Source organism: Schistocerca serialis, chromosome 1, assembly GCF_023864345.2.
Source record: "Schistocerca serialis cubense isolate TAMUIC-IGC-003099 chromosome 1, iqSchSeri2.2, whole genome shotgun sequence".
Taxonomy (NCBI): domain Eukaryota; kingdom Metazoa; phylum Arthropoda; class Insecta; order Orthoptera; family Acrididae; genus Schistocerca; species Schistocerca serialis.
In genome coordinates this window covers 1,129,870,863-1,129,890,737 of record NC_064638.1, presented here as the reverse complement: position 1 = coordinate 1,129,890,737, position 19,875 = coordinate 1,129,870,863, and the positions used below count along the sequence as shown (strand labels likewise).

At 43.8% G+C, this 19,875-nt stretch overlaps 1 protein-coding gene across 1 annotated transcript; it reads left to right on the top strand.

Annotated features, from left to right (window-relative positions):
- Window positions 1–3,643: 3,643 nt before the first annotated feature.
- On the top strand, window positions 3,644–7,589 carry LOC126459406 (uncharacterized). Its single transcript, XM_050095859.1, has 2 exons — window positions 3,644–3,689; window positions 6,198–7,589. Exons 1-2 carry the CDS (start codon window positions 3,675–3,677, stop codon window positions 7,236–7,238), a joined length of 1,056 nt encoding a protein of 351 aa, XP_049951816.1. The 5' UTR covers window positions 3,644–3,674; the 3' UTR covers window positions 7,239–7,589.
- The last annotated feature ends 12,286 nt before the right edge of the window (window positions 7,590–19,875 follow it).

The window sequence follows — 19,875 nt, the reverse complement described above, 5'->3', positions numbered from 1 at the left end:
CGTTTAATACTATGGCAACCTTACGTTACGGTGGCCGCAGTTCGCAAAAATAATTTGACAATTGTACCCCGAGCGCTAAAATTGATAATCTGAGCTATTGTTGTCTGTGTCGGGTGAATCGCGCTATAAGGCTCTTAAAATAAAAACCTCTGAAAAAATTAATTTACCAGTACATAAATATGATGAATTCCCTGACGTTCGTTACTAATTTTTGTTGTTTACAGTGAGGAATTACAATACCGACTTCGTTTCTTTCTACTGGAACAATATACTTTTCTCTGTGGCATTTTAAAGAAGTTTCTAAGTGAGCTTCAGTGACATAACATGTATGGGATTTGATCAGATAGTATCAGGATAACAGCCCCGGAAATCAGCATCCTCCCGTCAGGAGAAGAGGTTCCACAAACGCCTGCTCTGTTAGACCGAATCTAAGCAAACTCATAGCCCAGGTATGATTCATACGTTATCAGGCTATTATACCAAGCGCTCAAACTGTTGACTTTGAGCACTGCCACACACCACAAGGTCAGTCACTAACTATTGCCACCTAGAATAACTCAGAAAGTATGATAGTAGCTGAAAAGTTTGTGGGCCAAATGTTGTATGGGACAACGGGAGCCATAATATGACGTTGTTATTTTGTTGCTAGGTAGGGTCGCGTCAGGGATATGAAGGTCAACTTTGTTTTTTTTAAGTGGGATGCTATATTTTGGTATTCATTTTCTGATAGCGGCTATCCAGACGAAGCCAATTATGTGTAACAGTAAGGTCTTTGAAGGGTCAACGAAGGTCAGAAAGGTGACATGAACGTCCAGTTACAGAAGGTGTTCGAAGTGATGACCATTGGTATAAATGCAGCGCTTCAATCTTCTTATCATGGACTGAGTGGTATTCTTTATCAGTTCGACACTTATCGAAGCACATGCTCTGACAATTCTCTCTCGTATATCGTGCAAATAGTAAATATTCGCCGAAAACAGCGTATCCATCTAACATGCCACTGGCATGTAAACACCATTACAACACTAATAGGAACAGTAAGACTAGTATCGTCGAATCAAGTGAATGTGAATGCTGTATTCCTTCGAACAAGAAGTCGATATGCTTCTCATATACGGAGAATACCAACGAAATTCAGTGAGAGCTAGAGACTTATTTGCTGAAAGATATCCTCAACGGCCTTCCCGATTTGTAAACACCGATCTCCGCCCTATCACCGAAGTTAAGCACAGTCGAGCCCGTTTATTGTTACTCCGGGTCATTGTCTAGGTGCTCAGGGCTAGTAAGTCTCTCTGATGTGGCGTTCAGTGGAAAGACTTGCCCCATGTCTGTGGGGCGTTCGACATTGTTATTATCTGCACGATCTCCATGGAGCAGATACCGCGGAGGCTGCACTACAAGACAGTCTAATAAGAGTTCTAAGCAGTTTGCAGGGCGTCTTCCTACGAATGTCTATCAATTAATTTCTTCAACATATTAGTTACAGTTCTTCACCAGTCAAACAGGCCACTGAACATTTGCGTAACCCTTCTTTGTATATTCTCGAAGTCCTATGTTACACGGATCTGATAACAGAGTTAAACTACGGGCTGTACAAAGGTTTCGTATAAAGTCTCGTTTCTACACAAATTACAAAGTTTCCTACTGTACTACCAACAAGTTGTCGCCTTCCATCCGCTTTACTTACAACTGAGCCCACGTGATCGTTTCGCTTCACCTTAGAGGTATTCAGGCTTAGAAATATGTACGCCAACAGCTAGTCGTTCTTCTTCCATCTACTGTGAATGGAATACACCAAGGGATAATTTGTACTGATCCATTAAGCAGCATCTGCAGCAGAGTCTGCGACACAGAGTTGTCGGAGTAGTTCCATGTAGAAATTACATTGCACAATGGATTTTTGTCCGAGTTCTCATAAACAAACGAAGAGAAAAATGGGGTTAAATTTGCATAAAAATCAAAAAATGTAGTCAATATAGTTAAGAACAAGGATTGATCTGTAGAGAAATTATTGTACGGAATTTCAGTGCCAAACGCAAGCTGCAGGACAGACTGATGGGGGCATCAAAATGAGTGACATGAGACTCTTTTGCAAGAAAAAAGATTTGGTTGCTTTCTTAGTTGAAATTTCACTGCATTGTCTTCGTCTATGTACCCTTCATAACAATAAAATAGAGATCAATGTTTAAATACATTGTATTTAATGATTTCTCAAAAAAACTTGAAAATAAATAAAATGGAAAAAAGGTCGTTGTTTTGTGAAATGATTTGTCTAAAAGTACGAAATAAAATAGACTACAGAGTTATCTGACTAGCCTTGAATAATAGCCTAGATCATGTATACCTAATGAGGTGCTGACTGATAATTTAAAATCTGATGTTTAAATTAGAATCTTAGAGTCTTAAAGAGTATGTCAGTAACGTATGAGTACCTCGGCTGCTGTACATGATTTCAAGTGTCATTCAAAGGCACTTCAAATTTTTCTCTAATCTGCTTTATTCCTTATTTTTAGACTAATCGTATCCCAAAAAATTTAACAGTGTTTTTAGTTTTTTTATCCCTTATGCGATAGGCGCACCAATAATAACGGCCCTAGAACTGTGGCATGGGGCATTTCTAGCTGAGAGCGATGATGCCTCCAGAATATAAATTAATAAACTAATTTTTCAGAGGAATGTAACCTGCAAAGGGAAAATTTGTAATGGTGTACTTAACAGCTTCTGGCATACAAGTAAATTTGTTTTAGAAATGCTAGCGTAAAAGCAGACGTACTTATCTAAATTGCAGCATGTGACCTGACTTTTCGTGATACAGACGGATGATGAGTAATATTGGCCCCAGATCTGTACCTTGGGGAATTCCTTGGTGGCAACAAATTGGTTTACCTCAACCTACCATAATGGCTGCTATGGTACAAATACATGTATTTGACTTTGTATGGAGGTACGTTAACATAAAGTAACCATTATGCTTAATACCTGAGCCCCCATCTTACTCTGTTACTCGCTCCTGTGAACGGGAACGCGTTATGCAGATCTTGGTGCCTCTCGCGTCCATCTAGAAAAGATAACCTGAAAATGCCTAAATAAGGCAAAACGCGTCGTTGAAAAATAAAAAACTGAAATTGCAACCAAGACTGTTTTTAACCAGTACATAAAGCATTCTTTTAAAAAGAAACTTGCAACGTTGAAAGCTGATGCTGGTGTACTTCACACCCTCAGCCACACACTGTTCGTCGGTTGCCGAAGTACAGGCTAGATTTTGAGGTAATATTATCGGAAATAATGGAATGTAGTGCGATTTTTCTGCAGATACGTAAGGGCTACGAGCAGTATTGGTCCCAGAAGTGTGCCCCGGGGCAACCCAGCAGAGCAGCCGCCGGCTCCCGAGCGCGTCAGCCGGACTTAGCCTGCGGACCGGGGGCCGACGAAAGCGGGCTTGGCGTCGGCCTACCGGTTCTCCCGGAGACTTCACTTTTCCCCGGGCCGCGCGTGTGAAGCGCCGCTTGGGTAAGAGGCGCGTCGAAGGCGGGGGGGCGGCGGCGCATCTCTGACCGCGCAGGGGTGGCGCTGGTGGTGGGGGGGAGGATCTGCCGCTATAAAAGCGCACCGCGCCGGTCCGTCAGCATCAGTCGCATCTGCAGCCTCCCTGCAAACACACAGCAGTCGCAGCGATGAAACTCTTAGTGGTAAGTGGCCACGGCTCACTGCTCACCTCTGAGCTCCGCAAGGCACTATCCTAGTGCCTGGCGGACGCTACAGGGTCCCACTGAGCACAGTCGTTTTCTCTACACATCATTCGCGGATAGAGCATGGGTGGACAGTCGTCAGTGCTCTTCCACATATTTCCCAATATTTCACGGGACATATGCGATGGTTAGCAATCCGCGAAAATGCATCTGGACAAATGATTTGCCTGCAAATCTCGCTTTCGAATAGCAGTAACGAAACAGGCTATTACTAGCCGAACTCCAGATCAATATTTCAAATTGCTTCTCACATTTTGTTCAGCTCTTATTTCGCATAAATGGCAGTTTATTTACCAGGCGTTCATCTTCCACGTATTCTGTGGTGATGTTCTTGACTAATTTCTTGCTCTGGCCCAGTTCTACAAAAGTGGAACATACTTAACTGTTCGAATATTAGTAGCTCACCAAAACTTGTCCATTGCTCCTTTGAGGACAGGTATGTCTTTGGGGTGGGAGAGAACTAACTAGTCAGAAGGGAACAAGAATCACAGCATCTGTTCTTTCTTCGAAATTGATACTGCAAATTCAGCTTAGCGTAGTTTCCTTACTCGCGGTACTGACCGATATCGTGTATCTCGCTACATGTATCTTCTCGTACCTCTATCGTGATTTACTCCCTGCCAATGAAATCTAAGCATGCTTACTAAGGATTTTTCTTGCTTCATAACAGTAAACTGTCTAACATATTTCAGAATGTCATTCACGATCGCGTCCAATTCTATAGCTATATTTACAAAAAAAAAAGACTGCATAAAAAGCAGTTATATGGAATGCGCCGATTGCCTACGTATCCAAATGCGGCTGAAAAGTTTCGGTTCACATTTCAGAAAACCTCATGAAGACCACTGCATCTGATGGACACTTTGGTTCCTATTCATTAAAAATATCGTAATGGAATCATTGTTTGACACATTTCAAGTATTCTAAGCAGTGTCTTGCACATTCGCAAAGCAAGTGGTTTGCTCTTGAGAAGTTATTACGTCTGATACAGAGTATCATCGCGACTTCAGTAACTGTTACATATAGCAGAAACTTTAACTAAGCCATCAATAGTGATATTCTTTGATAACGAGAATGTTGTTTCCGCTTCGTTCGCAAGAATCTCAGGCATCTTTCTGAGCTATCTCTTACATAGTACTTCCCGATGCTTCCGAACTGCCCACCATTATTGGCATAACGCCATTGGCAACCTCAGAGGGAAAGTGGCAAGACTATAAATTCAAGTCTTCTCCCAAACCGCTGAGCGAGATTTGACAGTTAGCGCACGGATAGAGCGTTTACGAGCCAAACGTGGCTGCCACTCCCAGCTCTCGCTTGATGGAATCTGAAAGAAGTAATGTTAGCTGCCTTTAGTGCTAAGATCCATTCCTGCATCAAACTATTGTGCACCGTGAACAGTTTGTATTACTTCATTCACTGCTATTCGAACGCCCACCGTTCTCGAAGGGTGGAGGTTTGCAGCAAGGAAGTACTGTGTTAAAAATACGTACCTCCTTGTGCGACCTGATCTATCTTGGTTCACTCCCAATAGAATTACGGGACTTTTGCGGTGGTAACAGTAGAGATGGTGTGCAGTCTGCCTTGAATAGTGGTTCTCTAAAATTATCCAGTAGGATTTGCCAGAACAACTACTCCTTTCTTACGTTTCGCATCTAACTTCACGGTTGATGCTAGGCACTGCAGCAATACTCTTTTCTAATGGTTTCGACTGACCAAGTGTTCGCTCATACCGATCTGTAGCGAAATGATCTAGAATCTTGCTAACAGATTAAAACTGCGTTCTGGCCAGGGATTCGAACCCAGAACACTTTCGCAGGGAGCCACATAGTCACGATTCACGACCAACCGCACAGCTTAAATGTGCCAGTAACTCCCTCATGCTTTGCAAACGTTACTCTGTTGGAATAGCATTCCTGGAAGAAGAGATATTGCGGAGTAATGACATAGCCATATATCACAGCAGAGTAAAAGAATCATTCTAAATGCTGTCTAAGATTACCGCTAACTCTATGCTCTAATTCAGTCGGGTTCTTCCTCAATGTTTCATAAAGGCTTTCTCAGATTTTGCAGAAAGAACTATGCTATTCTAGGCAGACGCAACTGAACTCTGTACTAAGATGAGCGTATCTGCAACTTTTTCGTACTTACATACAGAGCCAGCTACTGTACAGTGCATAGAGGAGGGCAGATTTCACAAACAATAGCGATTGTCTGAGCTATTCCGTTTGCATATTGGGCGAGTTCCTCTGTATATGTACTAAGATCTCCTGCTTAATCTGATAGTCTCAATGTGGCGGCATAACTGTCTTGACAACATAGCCTAACAGTCCTTTCCATACAAGAGGCAGCTTTCCGTCTATTAGGCGTGGTCTAGGACGTGGTACATGTAGAGAGCACAGCGAATGCCCTGTAATACAGCGTCCTAATGCGGCCCTTGTGTTTCGCCAGCTCGTCGCCTCGCTGGGCGTGCTGGCGCACGCTAGGCCGGAGGCCGGCTACACCTACCCGAGTTCGCCCTCGTCGTCGTACGGAGCTCCCGGAGGCGGCGGCGGCTTCGGCGGTGGCCACGGAGGCGGCTTCGGCGGCGGCGGCTTCGGTGGCGGAGCGATAGGCGGCGGCTCCATCGGTGGAATCGGAGGCGGTGGCATCGGAGGCGGTGGCATCGGAGGCGGCGGCATCGGAGGCGGCGGATTCGGTGACGGCGGCCTGGGAGGCGGCTTCGGCGGCGGCGCCATCGGAGGCGGCGGCGGCGGCGGCTTCGGAGGCGGCGTCGGCGGCGGCTTCGGTGGCGGAGCCGGCGGCGGCTTCGGCGGTGGCGCCGGAGGCGGCTTCGGCGGCGGCGCCGGAGGCGGTGCCCTCATCCAGAAGCACATCTACGTGCACGTTCCACCCCCAGAGCCCGAAGAGGTGCGTCCCCAGAGGCCCATCCTGCCCGCCGCGCCCCCACAGAAGCACTACAAGATCATCTTCATCAAGGCCCCCACCCCTCCCACCCCCACCGCCCCTGTCATCCCCGCCCTGCCCGGCCAGGACGAGCAGAAGACCCTCATCTACGTGCTGGTCAAGAAGCCCGAGGAAGCTCCCGAAATCACCATCCCGACGCCCGCACCCACCCAGCCGTCCAAGCCCGAGGTATACTTCATCCGCTACAAGACCCAGAAGGAAGGCGGAGGCATCGGCGGCGGCATCGGTGGAGGTGCTGGCATCGGTGGAGGCATCGGCGGCGGAATCGGCGGCGGAATCGGCGGCGGAGTCGGAGGCGGAATCGGCGGCATCGGAGGAGGCATCGGAGGCATCGGAGGCGGAGTGTCCGACATCGGCGCCACTGGAGGTGGAGTCACCGGCATCGGAGGCGGAATCGGCGGCGGCGGCATCGGCGGCATCGGCGGCATCGGCGGTGGCATCGGAGGCGGCATCGGAGGCGGCAAGCCGTCCAGCAGCTACGGGCCCCCCGGCCACACGAGCGGCGGCCCCTCCGGCCACTACTAACCGCCCCCGCCCCCGGGTTCGCCCCCGCGCCAGCGAGCCCCTCGCAGTGCCGCAGCGGCTCGCTGCTTCCATCCTGTGTCGACCCGCTCCCAGCACGGACACTGTTCTAGGACGATTCGGAACGTTCATGTTTTCCTGCCAACTTACGGGTAGAACGGCACTATACGGTGATTTCTCATGGTCCTCTTCATCTTATTTTATTTCGTACTGCTGCGTCGTTTTGTATTATTTTATTTTACGTGTAAGTCCTACAGCGTTGTAATGTATGCGTGTGTGTGTAGTACAATGTCTACATTTTATATGCGTTTTTTGTACGATATTTTGTATATATAACGATTTTTGCAAGAAAACGGTGGCAATAAATGTATTAGCCTAAATATGACTACCTATTATTATTTTTCACTATCCTTCCTCCTCTTTACTATGCAACAAAATTTCACAGTGCTCATTTTCACAGCTACTATTGCACCTTTAATTTTACTGTTGTAGAAACTGCTCCATTTTGCAGTAAGTTCTATTGCAGCCAAACTCACCCTAAACTCATATAGAACTACAACAACAATTTATCACTTCATAGCTATTTAATCTAACACAAATCATTTTTATAAACAAAGCACAATATAGATCACGCATTTTTAATGCTATGAATGGTTTCGGTTGAAGAAGGTCATCTTCAGAAAATCAACTGGTGTCTGTGTCTTGAAAACTCGCCAAAACTGACGATATACATTAGCTAATTATGCCGATAGCTATCATCATCTCCTTAATTTACATCTTACGTGGTCTACTACGGCAAAAGCCGGTCATTGAAATCAAAATACGTGATGTACACTATACATGCTTTATAAAATTATAAACATGATCACTGTTTCTCCTGGTGGAACAATGCCACCTTTCCCTCATCTAAAAGCATCTTCAAACAGTCCCAGCTCCCTTCTGTGTCACAACGACTAGAATTAGTAGAAATAGCTATGAATATTTACATGATTTAACATGATAATTTACTTTGCTTGTAACAGCTGGGTTTAGTTACTCATTTTTGCTATATTACCAATTCTGAAAATCAAATTTCAGTATCGACTGCAGATGTACGTATCATTAACGCCTGTTCTCGACACGATGCAGATTGTAAATAAATGCTCCCAATGCAAAGACAGTTTCATATGGCGGACACACAAGTCATGTTGTGCACACATTTGGCGCTGTCTTTGCTTTGTTAGAATTTATTCTCATCCTGGACATCATGAGCCACATCGCGATGTTACGAAAGGCAGGGAAAATGTGAACAGTGCACTCCGAAACGAAATGTTGTATTTCTAAACTGGCAGTGCTACAAAAAATGATGTGCATGAACAGTTGTTACAAGGAACGTAACTTATTTTTATTTAAGATTTTATAGCTACGCAACCAGGACATATTCAGTGCGATGAAGCAAATTAGTTTCCTGCATTGTCATTCCAGCTAAATATAAATTCAGAGCAGCTAAATATAAATTCAGAATGAGTGTCTTTGCAATAGACCTCTCAATATCAATTGCCAGTTTCTTGTTCTGTTTATCGATTATTGCTGATATAACTTTTTCAGTACCTAAACTCAGAAATGCTCGAAGTTTGAGACATTTCACCAATAATCACCTACACTCTCCGAAAATCGATAATGACCAGCTTCTGTACCTTGTTGCACATTATCCTCGTGTGAGACAAGTAACCACTGTATCATTGGATAACGTCAGTTCCCACTTAGTTGACGCTGTAGTAACTGAACCTACCGCAGAAAATGAGCTATATATTCAATAACAACCTTACCTTGCAAATCATGACATGAAAACTCTTACTATATCTTTATATAGTACGAATGACGCTTTCAGCTGTAGTTGTAGGTTTAATTTGCAACAGATTTCGGTGTTACATTACATCATCTGCAGGGCCCCTCTGTTGTTCCTGGCGTCAACGTGGTTACGGGGTAATCATCGTTCTACATAGAGGGTACCAAAAACCTCTGACCTCAATGTCGCTATATATTGAGATTCTTTCCTCCTTATGATGTCAATGGCGATAGCACATGAACTAACTGGTATTTGTATTCCATGCGGGTTTTTGGAGATGAACAATGGCTAATATCCACTCTAAGACGATGGTGCTCTGGGAAGGGCTACGAAGGGTCATTTTACAAAAAATATTAAGTAACTAGTTCCATTAACAGAAAATGCAGTGCGTGTAAACCCTTCTCGATTACGCTGACAGTGACGGTAAGTTAAAGAAGCCAAAGTATCAGATCTATAGTCGATTTGAATGAATTCCTATGTATAACATAAAGTGTCTTTGGAATTCATGTACCGCTATTAAAATTCTATTTCTTGCTAAGAGCACTATTTACTTTTATAAGCGTGTTATAAAGTTACTGAGATGCCTGTTTTCCCACTTCGAGACTTAACAATTATGTCTCCTAATGAAGCCCACTTGTAGTAGTGACCAAAACGTTGGTAAGTCATTTTACAATCTGACGTGTACAGCAGTTTTGCAGAAATTTGGAAGTAACTATGTGATTTATTTCCCGAGCATTATAAGATGATTACAAATGACAATATCTCGTCGTTTCCAAAAATTTTGTCTACAGGTAGCTTTCGATAATATATAGAGATTTTTTTTTTAGTATTATGGTATCAGGGATCGTTGGTCTCCCGGGGGCACGTTACTGCACTCTTACGTTTCGTTGTATTTCTTACCCCCATTTATCCTGATGACTGTATTGCACTGTAAACATCTGCTCAACAGGCATACACAATAGTATGCACAGCTGCCATGATGAAAAATTGGCCGATATGCATCTCGCGTATGCGTACGCTGAATGCAGTGGAAGAAGTAAACGGCGGCTCTATTTTAAGATGTTAACGCAGTGGCTTTAGCCACATGACAACAGTTTTGCATATCTGAAGACAGTGGTTCAAATGGCTCTGAGCACTATGGGACTTAACATCTGTGGTCATCAGTCCCCTAGAACTTAGAACTACTTAAACCTAACTAACCTAAGGAGAGCACACAACACCCAGTCATTACGAGGGAAGACAGTGGCATTGTGTTGTGTTCTGTACTGCACGTCTCACAATAACAATGGTAACTGGGGGGGGGGGGACAAACCGAATGTATTCGTAATTATATTGTTACTCTGCAACGAGCCACTAGAAGCGACGGGTCTCGTACAATAAAACACTCAGAAAATGCCCTTGAACAACCTCTGAAACATCGACGAAGTTATGGTTCGCCTCGTATTTTTGGATGGATGCGGAGATGAGGGTTCTTAATTTTACATGATCTTCTCCATTATTTTCGAAGCAGAAATCTATCTGGGGGCAGCACACAAATTATTTGGTTTCGAAATAGAAACTCCGCAGCTAGGATTTATTTCCATTTTGTTTTATTTATATTTAAAATTTATGAATAGCGATGATGACAGATTCCATTCCGACAGCTTGACCATACAGAAGAATATGTGTGTGTATGTGCGCGCGCGTGCGTGGATGTGTGTTTACGTACCCGTCCTAACATTCGTCAGGCGCATTCTCTTTGATTTTCCGGCAGGTGTTTGCAATTTCGTTGTGCACTATGTAGCTAGAGTCATCCCAAACAGAGGCTGATCATTACGTCATACTTCAGTCGCCCAGTGTCGATAGAATGTGTCGGTTTCTTTCCCTTTTTTGTTTGTTTTCCAAACAAAACACTTTTAAAGCGGAATTTTACGTCCTCTTGAACAGAGCGGCCCAAATTATTTTAATGCCATATTTGTTTAATTGATATGTGTTGACAGGAACAGTAAAACACGAGACACAATCAATACTCCAGCGACCATAGTGTGTGCTACTGCTAAGCAGCATGAAATGATCGTACGGCATTGTCGGCCGGGAGACCCCATACGTGGTGTTCGGCCGCCGAAATTGCATTCCTCTTTAGCTGACGCCACTTCGGTGACTTGTGAGTCAATGATGATGAAAGACACACAACACCCAGTCATCTAGAGGCAGAGAAAATCACTGACCCCGCGGGGAATCGAACCCGAGACCCCGTGCGGGGGAGGCGAGAACGCCACCGCAAGACCACGAGCTGCTGACGCTAAGCAGCATATATAATTTGTAGCGGTAGAACTTCTATTTTTAAAATGAAGGACTTTTCATTTCTCAGGTGAATAGTCTGACGCCGTATTTACCTCTCTGTACCGCTCAGAAGTGATCGATATGCAGGACTCGCCACTTCATAGTTGTCTTATTTTTTCTGCTTTCCTCTTCGGAAGCAGGGGAAAGTAGCGAGAGCTGGGGAGAGTGCACTAGGCAAATGTGTTTCACCTAGGCGCAGTACTTGGCAAACTAAATTTCTGAAGAGGAGAAATTTCCGAAGTGGCGCTTCTGCGTTCAAAGAGGCGAAGCAACAAGCGCACACGCTCGTCGCAAACTGCCGCGCGAGGTCTGTCGGGCGAAAGTCCTGCCCCGGTGCGGTGGCGGCGGCGGCGGCGGAGCGGCCAGTAGCGCACTAGCGGCTGTGCGCATGCGCGACCCGGTCGCTCGCCTTGTTTACGAGGAAAGTTGCGGCGACCTCGCCGCATCCTCGCGCCTTTCACCTGTACGGGTAATTGGGCGCGTCGCGCCGCTGGCCAGGCCGGGGAATGGTGGGAGGGGGAATGGGGGGAGGGGGGGGGAAGGGGACAGCTACTGGCCAATAGGCGTCGCCGTCGTTGCGCAAGGAGGCGCGCCGCGTGAAAAGACGCCGAGGAATTGCGCAAAGGAGGCCGCAAATCGGAAATCTTACGGTGTGTTTACGTGTGTCTCTGTGTGTTTACAAAGTGTAAAAAGTACTAGGACTCCTAGATAGTTACGTTTCGTCTCTTTATTTGCTTCACGTAACTTCATTACACAATTATGGTAGACGGCTTTTCACAGCTTCCATGTAGGCCTACTTGGGAAACGTTGTGGACACATCTTACGGAGCACAAATTATTCATTATTCGACCTTTGTTCGAAACTAGCCCACCATTAGGAGCCTCTAACTGATACTAACCAGACAATGATAATCTACCAAGCACTTAAATGCAATCTACAAAAGAGTGACGTAGATGTAGATGCCAACTGGGATGTGATTAACCTTTCGTGGCTGAATTTCACAGCTATGTAAAATTTATTAAAGGACATGGTGGCTGTTAAATCTGAATCGAATTACCGTTTTAGTCATAAAATCAACTAATTACAGTTTTACCTTCTGGTTATTATCAAGTAAAGTACTTCTGAACTGCGAAGGCGGTGTTCACTCCATGTGACAATGGTCACAGGGCCGAAATTGCATAACTGAAGTAATGAATAAGTAGTTTCACAGCCAGAGGCTAGTGGTTCTTTTCTTTGAAAAAATAAGGTTGTGATTAGTGTCAGAGTACTATTCTACAGCCGGCCCTTGTGGCCGCTTCAGTCTGGAACCGCATGACCGTTACGGTCGCAGGTTCGAATCCTGCCTCGAGCATGGATGTGTGTGATGTCTTTAGTTTAGTTAGCTTTAAGTAGTTCTAAGTTCTAGGGGACTGATGACCTCAGATGTTAAGTCTCATAGTGCTCAGAGCCATTTGAACCATTTTACCATTCTACATCATGGGCTTGTCCTGAACAGTTTCTTCTCTTAAGAGGGGTAGGACGTCAAACGGGCCGACTTGGAGCAGGAGGGGCACCACAGGACATTTTAATTTCCACTGTCTATACTTTTACAAGTAAATTCATAAAACTTTGTCAGCATAACCAGGAAGGATTCAGAATTCACACTCATAGCAGTGGAAGTTCGAAAACATAACGAAGTAATTTTTTTTTACATGTGAAACTTCATCATTTTTTTCACTTATTAATGGCAGCATTTGTTGCTATAGGTACACTTTTTTTCATAAGTAAGAGAGATGGTTCGATGAATTTTGCGCAGCGTACAAACCATGCTTAAAGGTGTATGAAACTCCAGAATTTTCCAAATCTATTAAAAACTGTGCTAAAAATTGAGGTAATTAACTACAAAATTTGTGTTGTTTCTAAACATGAAGTTTAAAATACAACAGATCATTCATTTTTTCATAAATTAAATAAATTCTAGAGTTTCATACACCTGTAAGTATGGTATGTATGCTCCGCAAAATTCATCGAAGAATCGCTCCTACTTATGAAGAAAAGTGTACCTATAGCCACAAATGCAGCCATTAGTAAGTGAAAAAATGATGACAATTCACACGTAAAAAAAAAATTATTTTGTAATGTTTTCGAACTTCCACTGCAATGAGTGTGAATCCTGAATCCTTCCTGGTGATGCTGGCAAAGTTTTATGAATTTATTTGTAAAAGTATAGACACTGTAAATTAAAATGCCCTGTGATGCCTCCCCTGCTGCAAGTCGGCCCGTTTGACGTCCTACCCCCTTAACTTGCGGCCGGCCGTGGTGGCCGAGCGGTTCTAGGCGCTTCAGCCCGGAACCGCGCGACTGCTACGGTCGCAGGTTCGAATCCTGCCTCGGGCATGGATGTGTGTGATGTCTTTAGGTTAGTCAGGTTTAAGTAGTTGTAAGTTCTAGGGGACTGATGACCTCAGATGTTAAGTTTGGTTCAAATGGCTCTGAGCACTATGGGACTCAACTGCTGAGGTCATTAGTCCCCTAGAACTTAGAACTAGTTAAACCTAACTAACCTAAGGACATCACAAACATCCATGCCCGAGGCAGGATTCGAACCTGCGACCGTAGCGGTCTTGCGGCTCCAGACTGCAGCGCCTTTAACCACACGGCCACTTCGGCCGGCTAGATGTTAAGTCCCATAGTGCTCCGAGCCATTTGAACCATTTGAACCTTAACTTGCTTCACATAACATCATTATACATTTCTGGTACACGGCTTTCCACGGCTTCCATGTAGGCCTACTTGAGAAATGTTGTGGACACCTTTTATAGAGCACAAATTATTCATTATTCCACCAGTGTTCCAAACTAGACCACCATCAGGTGTCTTTAACTAATACTAATCAGACAACGGTAATCTACCAAGCAAATTTAAAGATTGGATTCCATTAGGAAATTTGTGCACCACGACCGCACAACAGGTATTGTATAGAAGGAAAACTCTAGCATTGGTCGTATGATCTTGAAACCATATTTTTATTGAGATACTGGCAGAAGTAAAGCTGTGAGTAGCGGGCGTGAGTCGTGCTTCGGTGGCTCAGATGGTAGAGCACTTGCCCGCGAAAGGCAAAGGTCCCGAGTTCGAGTCTCGGTGGGGCACACAGTTTTAATCTGCCAGGAAGTTTCATTTTTTTATTGTTATTGTATATCGATTTCAATCACAGAGCGATATTACAGTGCAAGACTAATTCCAGTTTACTCATACGATCATGTACGAAAGATAACTTCAAACACAGGTATCCATAGTGAAGAACATGCCAGCTAGCAGGCAAGATTCAAATTCAACCAGTTGCTTGCAAAAACCTACGCAGCTGCCAAGCTCCATAGTTGTATGAGTCCACTGAACTTAGTCTTGCACTGAAAATGATCAATTTGTGATTAAAATCTATATGCAATAACAAAAAAACTTGTTTCCGATTTGTAAGACGGATGTTGGAGTTATCTTGTTTGCAATAAATAGGTTGTAAGCAGCTTAGAGGTGTTGTTTAAAAGCTGTTGTTTATCGACACCATTAAACAAAATCAGTATACAATGAAATACGCAAGGTAAGCGACAAGCTGCCCCCACCAATGTCGTTTTATTCCAACCGCAATATTATTTTGGCGTTCAAAACCAACGCTTAAGATTTTCATCGCTCGCTATGCCACACTTTTAGACCTACCGGAATAAACAGGACCTACTTGTAGCAAATTTAATGTACCTTAATTTTTTACTGGGATACATTTGCTGGAGGGCCCGCATCTCGTGGTCGTGCGGTAGCGTTCTCGCTTCCCACGCCCGGGTTCCCGGGTTCGATTCCCGGCGGGGTCAGGGATTTTCTCTGCCTCGTGATGGCTGGGTGTTGTGTGCTGTCCTTAGGCTAGTTAGGTTTAAGTAGTTCTAAGTTCTAGGGGACTGATGACCATAGATGTTAAGTCCCATAGTGCTCAGAGCCATTTGAACCATTTGCTGGAGGCCATAGTTTCCGAGTTATTCAAGATAAACGTATCAGGTTTCTAGCATGTCGCACTCCTTCCTACCACTGTACAGAATTTCCCGACTACACGCAGCATTCCCGATACTCCACTTTTTTTGGTCTCTATTGATTAGGGTATTACATCACCAGCATATTCGGCTGTGTCATTAACAGCAAAAGTGCCCGTAAGGGTAATGAAAGGAAAATGACTTTTGTAAACGTCACGCTAGAACTAATTACGTCGAAAATTCGATACAAACTTAACCCTTACAGGCACAGGAGTTTCGTAATCAGAAGGCCTCACGAATACAACGATGTAATTGTTTATTGTATGCTGTTAGAATTAAGAAGCTTTTTAGGTTAAATTTACACAAATATCAATTTGACAATTTGTAAGTGCTCGAATAATGCGGTGGCTTAGTAAGGTTAGTCAATGAAGACCAAAACTGGTCGAATGTGTGAAATATTTCGTGTAGTCACAAATTTTTGTGTAACGATAGGAGGGAATGCCATGAACAACATACTAGAAATCCTGACCAGTGGGGGCTGAGCGTGGAACTGGGGATGCGTTTGAACGTCACTTTTGTACAGTTTTCTTGAATAGTTCGAAAACTGTGGCCTCTAGTGAAAACGGATCCAAGTACAAAATTTAAATGCCCTTTTTTCCGTAGGACAAAATTTAACTGCCCATTTTTTTCTGTAGGAGTCACAGTTCACGCGTAGCAAACGAGAGAATACGAAAATCTCGCGCGTGGTTTTGTGAAGGCCAGGTATAACATTGCGGGCTGCGTAAAATGACATCATTATGGGCAGCTGAATCACCTAATATGCAAAACACGTAGAAATATCACATTTCTACTTCACATGTTTGTAGTTTCTGATTACCCTAACACAAAACTGAATAGTAAACTGATGAAGAAAAAAAGGAAAAGCTACGACTTGTATTGTCTCAGTACTAAAAAATTATACAGGGTGGTCCATTGATAGTGACCGGGCCAAATACCTCACGAAATAAGCATCAAACGAAAAAACTACAAAGAACGAAACTCGTCTAGCTTGAAGGGGGAAACCAGATGGCGCTGCCATAGGTCAAACGGATATCAATTGCGTTTTTTAAAATAGGAACCCCCATTTTTTGTTACATATTCGTATAGCACATAAAAAATATGTATGTTTTAGATGGACCACTTTTTCCGCTTTGTGATAGATGGCGCTGTAATAGTCGCAAACGTATAAGTACGTGGTATCTCGCAACATTCCGCCAGTGCGGACGGTATTTACTTCGTGATACATTACCCGTGTTAAAATTGACCTTTTACCAAATGCGGAAAAGGTCGACATCGTGTTGATGTATGTCTACTGTGATCACAATGCCCAACGGGCGTGTGCTATGTATACTCCTCGGTATCCTGGACGACATCATTCCACTGTCCGGACCGTTCGCCGGATAGTTACGTTATTTAAGGAAACAGGAAGTGTTCAGCCACATGTGACACGTCATCCACGACCTGCAACAAATGATGATGCCCGAGTAGGTGTTTTAGCCGCTGTCGCGGCTAATCCGCACATCCGTAGCAGACAAATTGCGCGAGAATCGGGAATCTCAAAAATGTCGGTGTTGAGAATGCTACATCAACATCGATTGCACCCGTACCATATTTCTGTGCACCAGGAATTGCGTGGCGACGACTTTGAACGTCGTGTACAGTTCTGCCACTGGTAACAAGAGAAATTACGGGACGATGAGAGATCTTTTGCTCGCGTTCTATTTAGCGACGAAGCGACACTCACCAACAGCGGTAACGTAAACCGGCATAATATGCACTATCGGGCAACGGAAAATCCACGATGGCTGCGACAAGTGGAACATCAGCGACCTTGGAGGGTTAATGTATGGTGCGGCATTATTGGAGGATGGATAATTGGCCCCCATTTTATCGATGGCAGTCTAAATGATGCAATGTATGCTGATTTCCTACGTAATGTTCTACCGATGTTACTACAAGATGTTTCATTGCACGACAGAATGGCGATGTACTTCCAACATGATGGATATCCAGCACATAACTCGCGTGCGGTTGAAACGGTATTGAATAGCATATTTCATGACAGGTGTATTGGTCGTCGAAGCACCATACCATGGCCCGCACGTTCACCGGATCAGACGTCCACGGACTTCTTTCTATGGGGAAAGCTGAAGGATATTTTCCATCGTGATCCACCGACAACGCCTGACAGCATGCGTCAGTGAATGACGGACATCATTTTGAGTATTTATTGCATTAATGTGTTATTTACAGGTAATCACGCTGTAACAGAATGCGTTCTCAGAGATGATAAGTTCACAAAGGTACATATATCACATTGGAACAACCGAAATAAAATGTTCAATCGTACCTACGTCCTGTATTTTAATTTAAATAACCAACCTGTTACCAACTGTTCGTCTAAAATTGTGAGCCATATGTTTGTGAGTATTACAGTGCCATCTATCACAAAGCGAAAAAAGTGGTGCAACTGAAACATTCATATTTATTCTTTACGCACTATAAGAATATGTAATAAAAATGGGGGTCCCTACTTAAAAAAACACAGTTGATATCCGTTTGACCTATGGCAGCGCCATCTAGCATTGCAAAGCTAAAAAGCGATAGACAGAATTTTGAACAGCTACGCTCAAATCAAAAGTAAAACAAAACGTTGTAACTTTTGCCACGTCTACCGATTTGGGAACAACATCAGACCTAGCTATCCTGAAGCCACACGTAAAACAAAACGTTATAGCTTTGGCACGTCTATCCACCTGGGGACAACATTAGACACTAGCAAAATTTCAATGCTGGTCACTAAGAGGTGACACAGAAAATGTCACTTACATGTAAGGGCAATATTATGGAAATGGAAGAGGATGTAGAAGAAGATGAAATAGGAGATACGATACTGCGTGAAGAGTTTGACAGAGCACTGAAAGATCTAAGTCGAAACATGGCCTCGGGAGTAGACAAAATTCCATTAGCCTTGGGAGAGCCAGTCCTGACTAAACTCCACCATCTGGTGAGCAAGATGTAAGAGACAGGCGAAATACCCTCAGACATCAAGAAGAATATAATAATCCCAATCCCAAAGAAAACAGGTGTTGACAGATGTGAAAATTACCGAACTATCAGTTTAGTAAGTCACAGCTGCAAAATACTAACGCGAATTCTGTACAGACGAATGGAAAAACTGGTAGAAGCTGCCCTCCGGGAAGATCAGTTTGGATTCCGTTGAAATATTGGAACACGTGAGGCAATACTGACCCTACAACATATCTTAGAAGAGAGATTAAGGAAATGCAAACCTACGTTTCTAGTATTTGTAAACATAGTGGAAGCTTTTGACAATGTTGACTGGAATACTCTCTTTCAAATTCTGAAGGTGGCAGGGGTAAAATACAGGGAGCGAAAGGCTATTTACAATTTATGCAGACACCAGAAGGCAGTTGTAAGAGTCGAGGGACATGAAAGGGAAGCAGTGGTTGGGAAGGCAGTGAGACAGGGTTGTAGCCTATTCCCGATGTTATTCAATCTGTATATTGATCAAGCAGTAAAGGAAACAAAAGAGAAATTCGGAGTAGGTATTAAAATTCATGGAGAAGAAATAAAAACTTTGAGGTTCACTGACGACATTGTAATTCTGTCAGAGACAGCAAAGGACTTGGAAGAGCAGTAGAACGGAATGGACAGTATCTTGAAAGGAGGATATAAGATGAACATCAACAAAAGCAAAACGAGGATAACGGAATGTAGTCGAATTTAGTCGGGCGACGCTGAGGGAATTAGATTTGGAAATGAGACACTTAAAGTAGTAAGGGAGTTTTGCTATTTTGGGAGCAAGACAACTGATGACGGTAGAAGTGGAGAGGATATAAAATGTAGACTGGCAATAGCAAGGAAAGCGTTTCTGAAGAAGAGAAATTTGTTAATATCGAGTATAGATTTAAGTGTCAGGAAGTTGTTTCTGAAAGTACTTGTATGGAGTGTACCCATGTATGGAAGTGAAACATGGAGGATAAATAGTTTGGACAAGAAGAGAATAGAAGCTTTCGAAATGTGGTGCTACAGAAGAATGCTGAAGATTAGATGGATATATCACATAACTAATGTGGAAGTATTGAACAGAATTGGGGAGAAGAGGAGTTTGTGGCACATCTTGACTAGAAGAAGGGATCGGTTGGTAGGACATGTTCTGAGGCATCAAGGGATCACCAGTTTAGTATTGGAGGGCAGCGTGGAGGGTAAAAATCGTAGAGGGAGACCAAGGGATGAATAAACAGAATAGAGTCAGAAGGATGTTGGTTGCAGTATGTACTGGGAGATGAAGAAGCTTGCACAGGATAGAGTAGCACGGAGAGCTGCATCAAACCAGTCTCTGGACTGAAGACCACAACAACAATACATGAAAGGTCTGTACCGATCGAAGGAACTGGGGAAGGAGTGTGAGAGAGTGGTCCAGAACGTACACGGA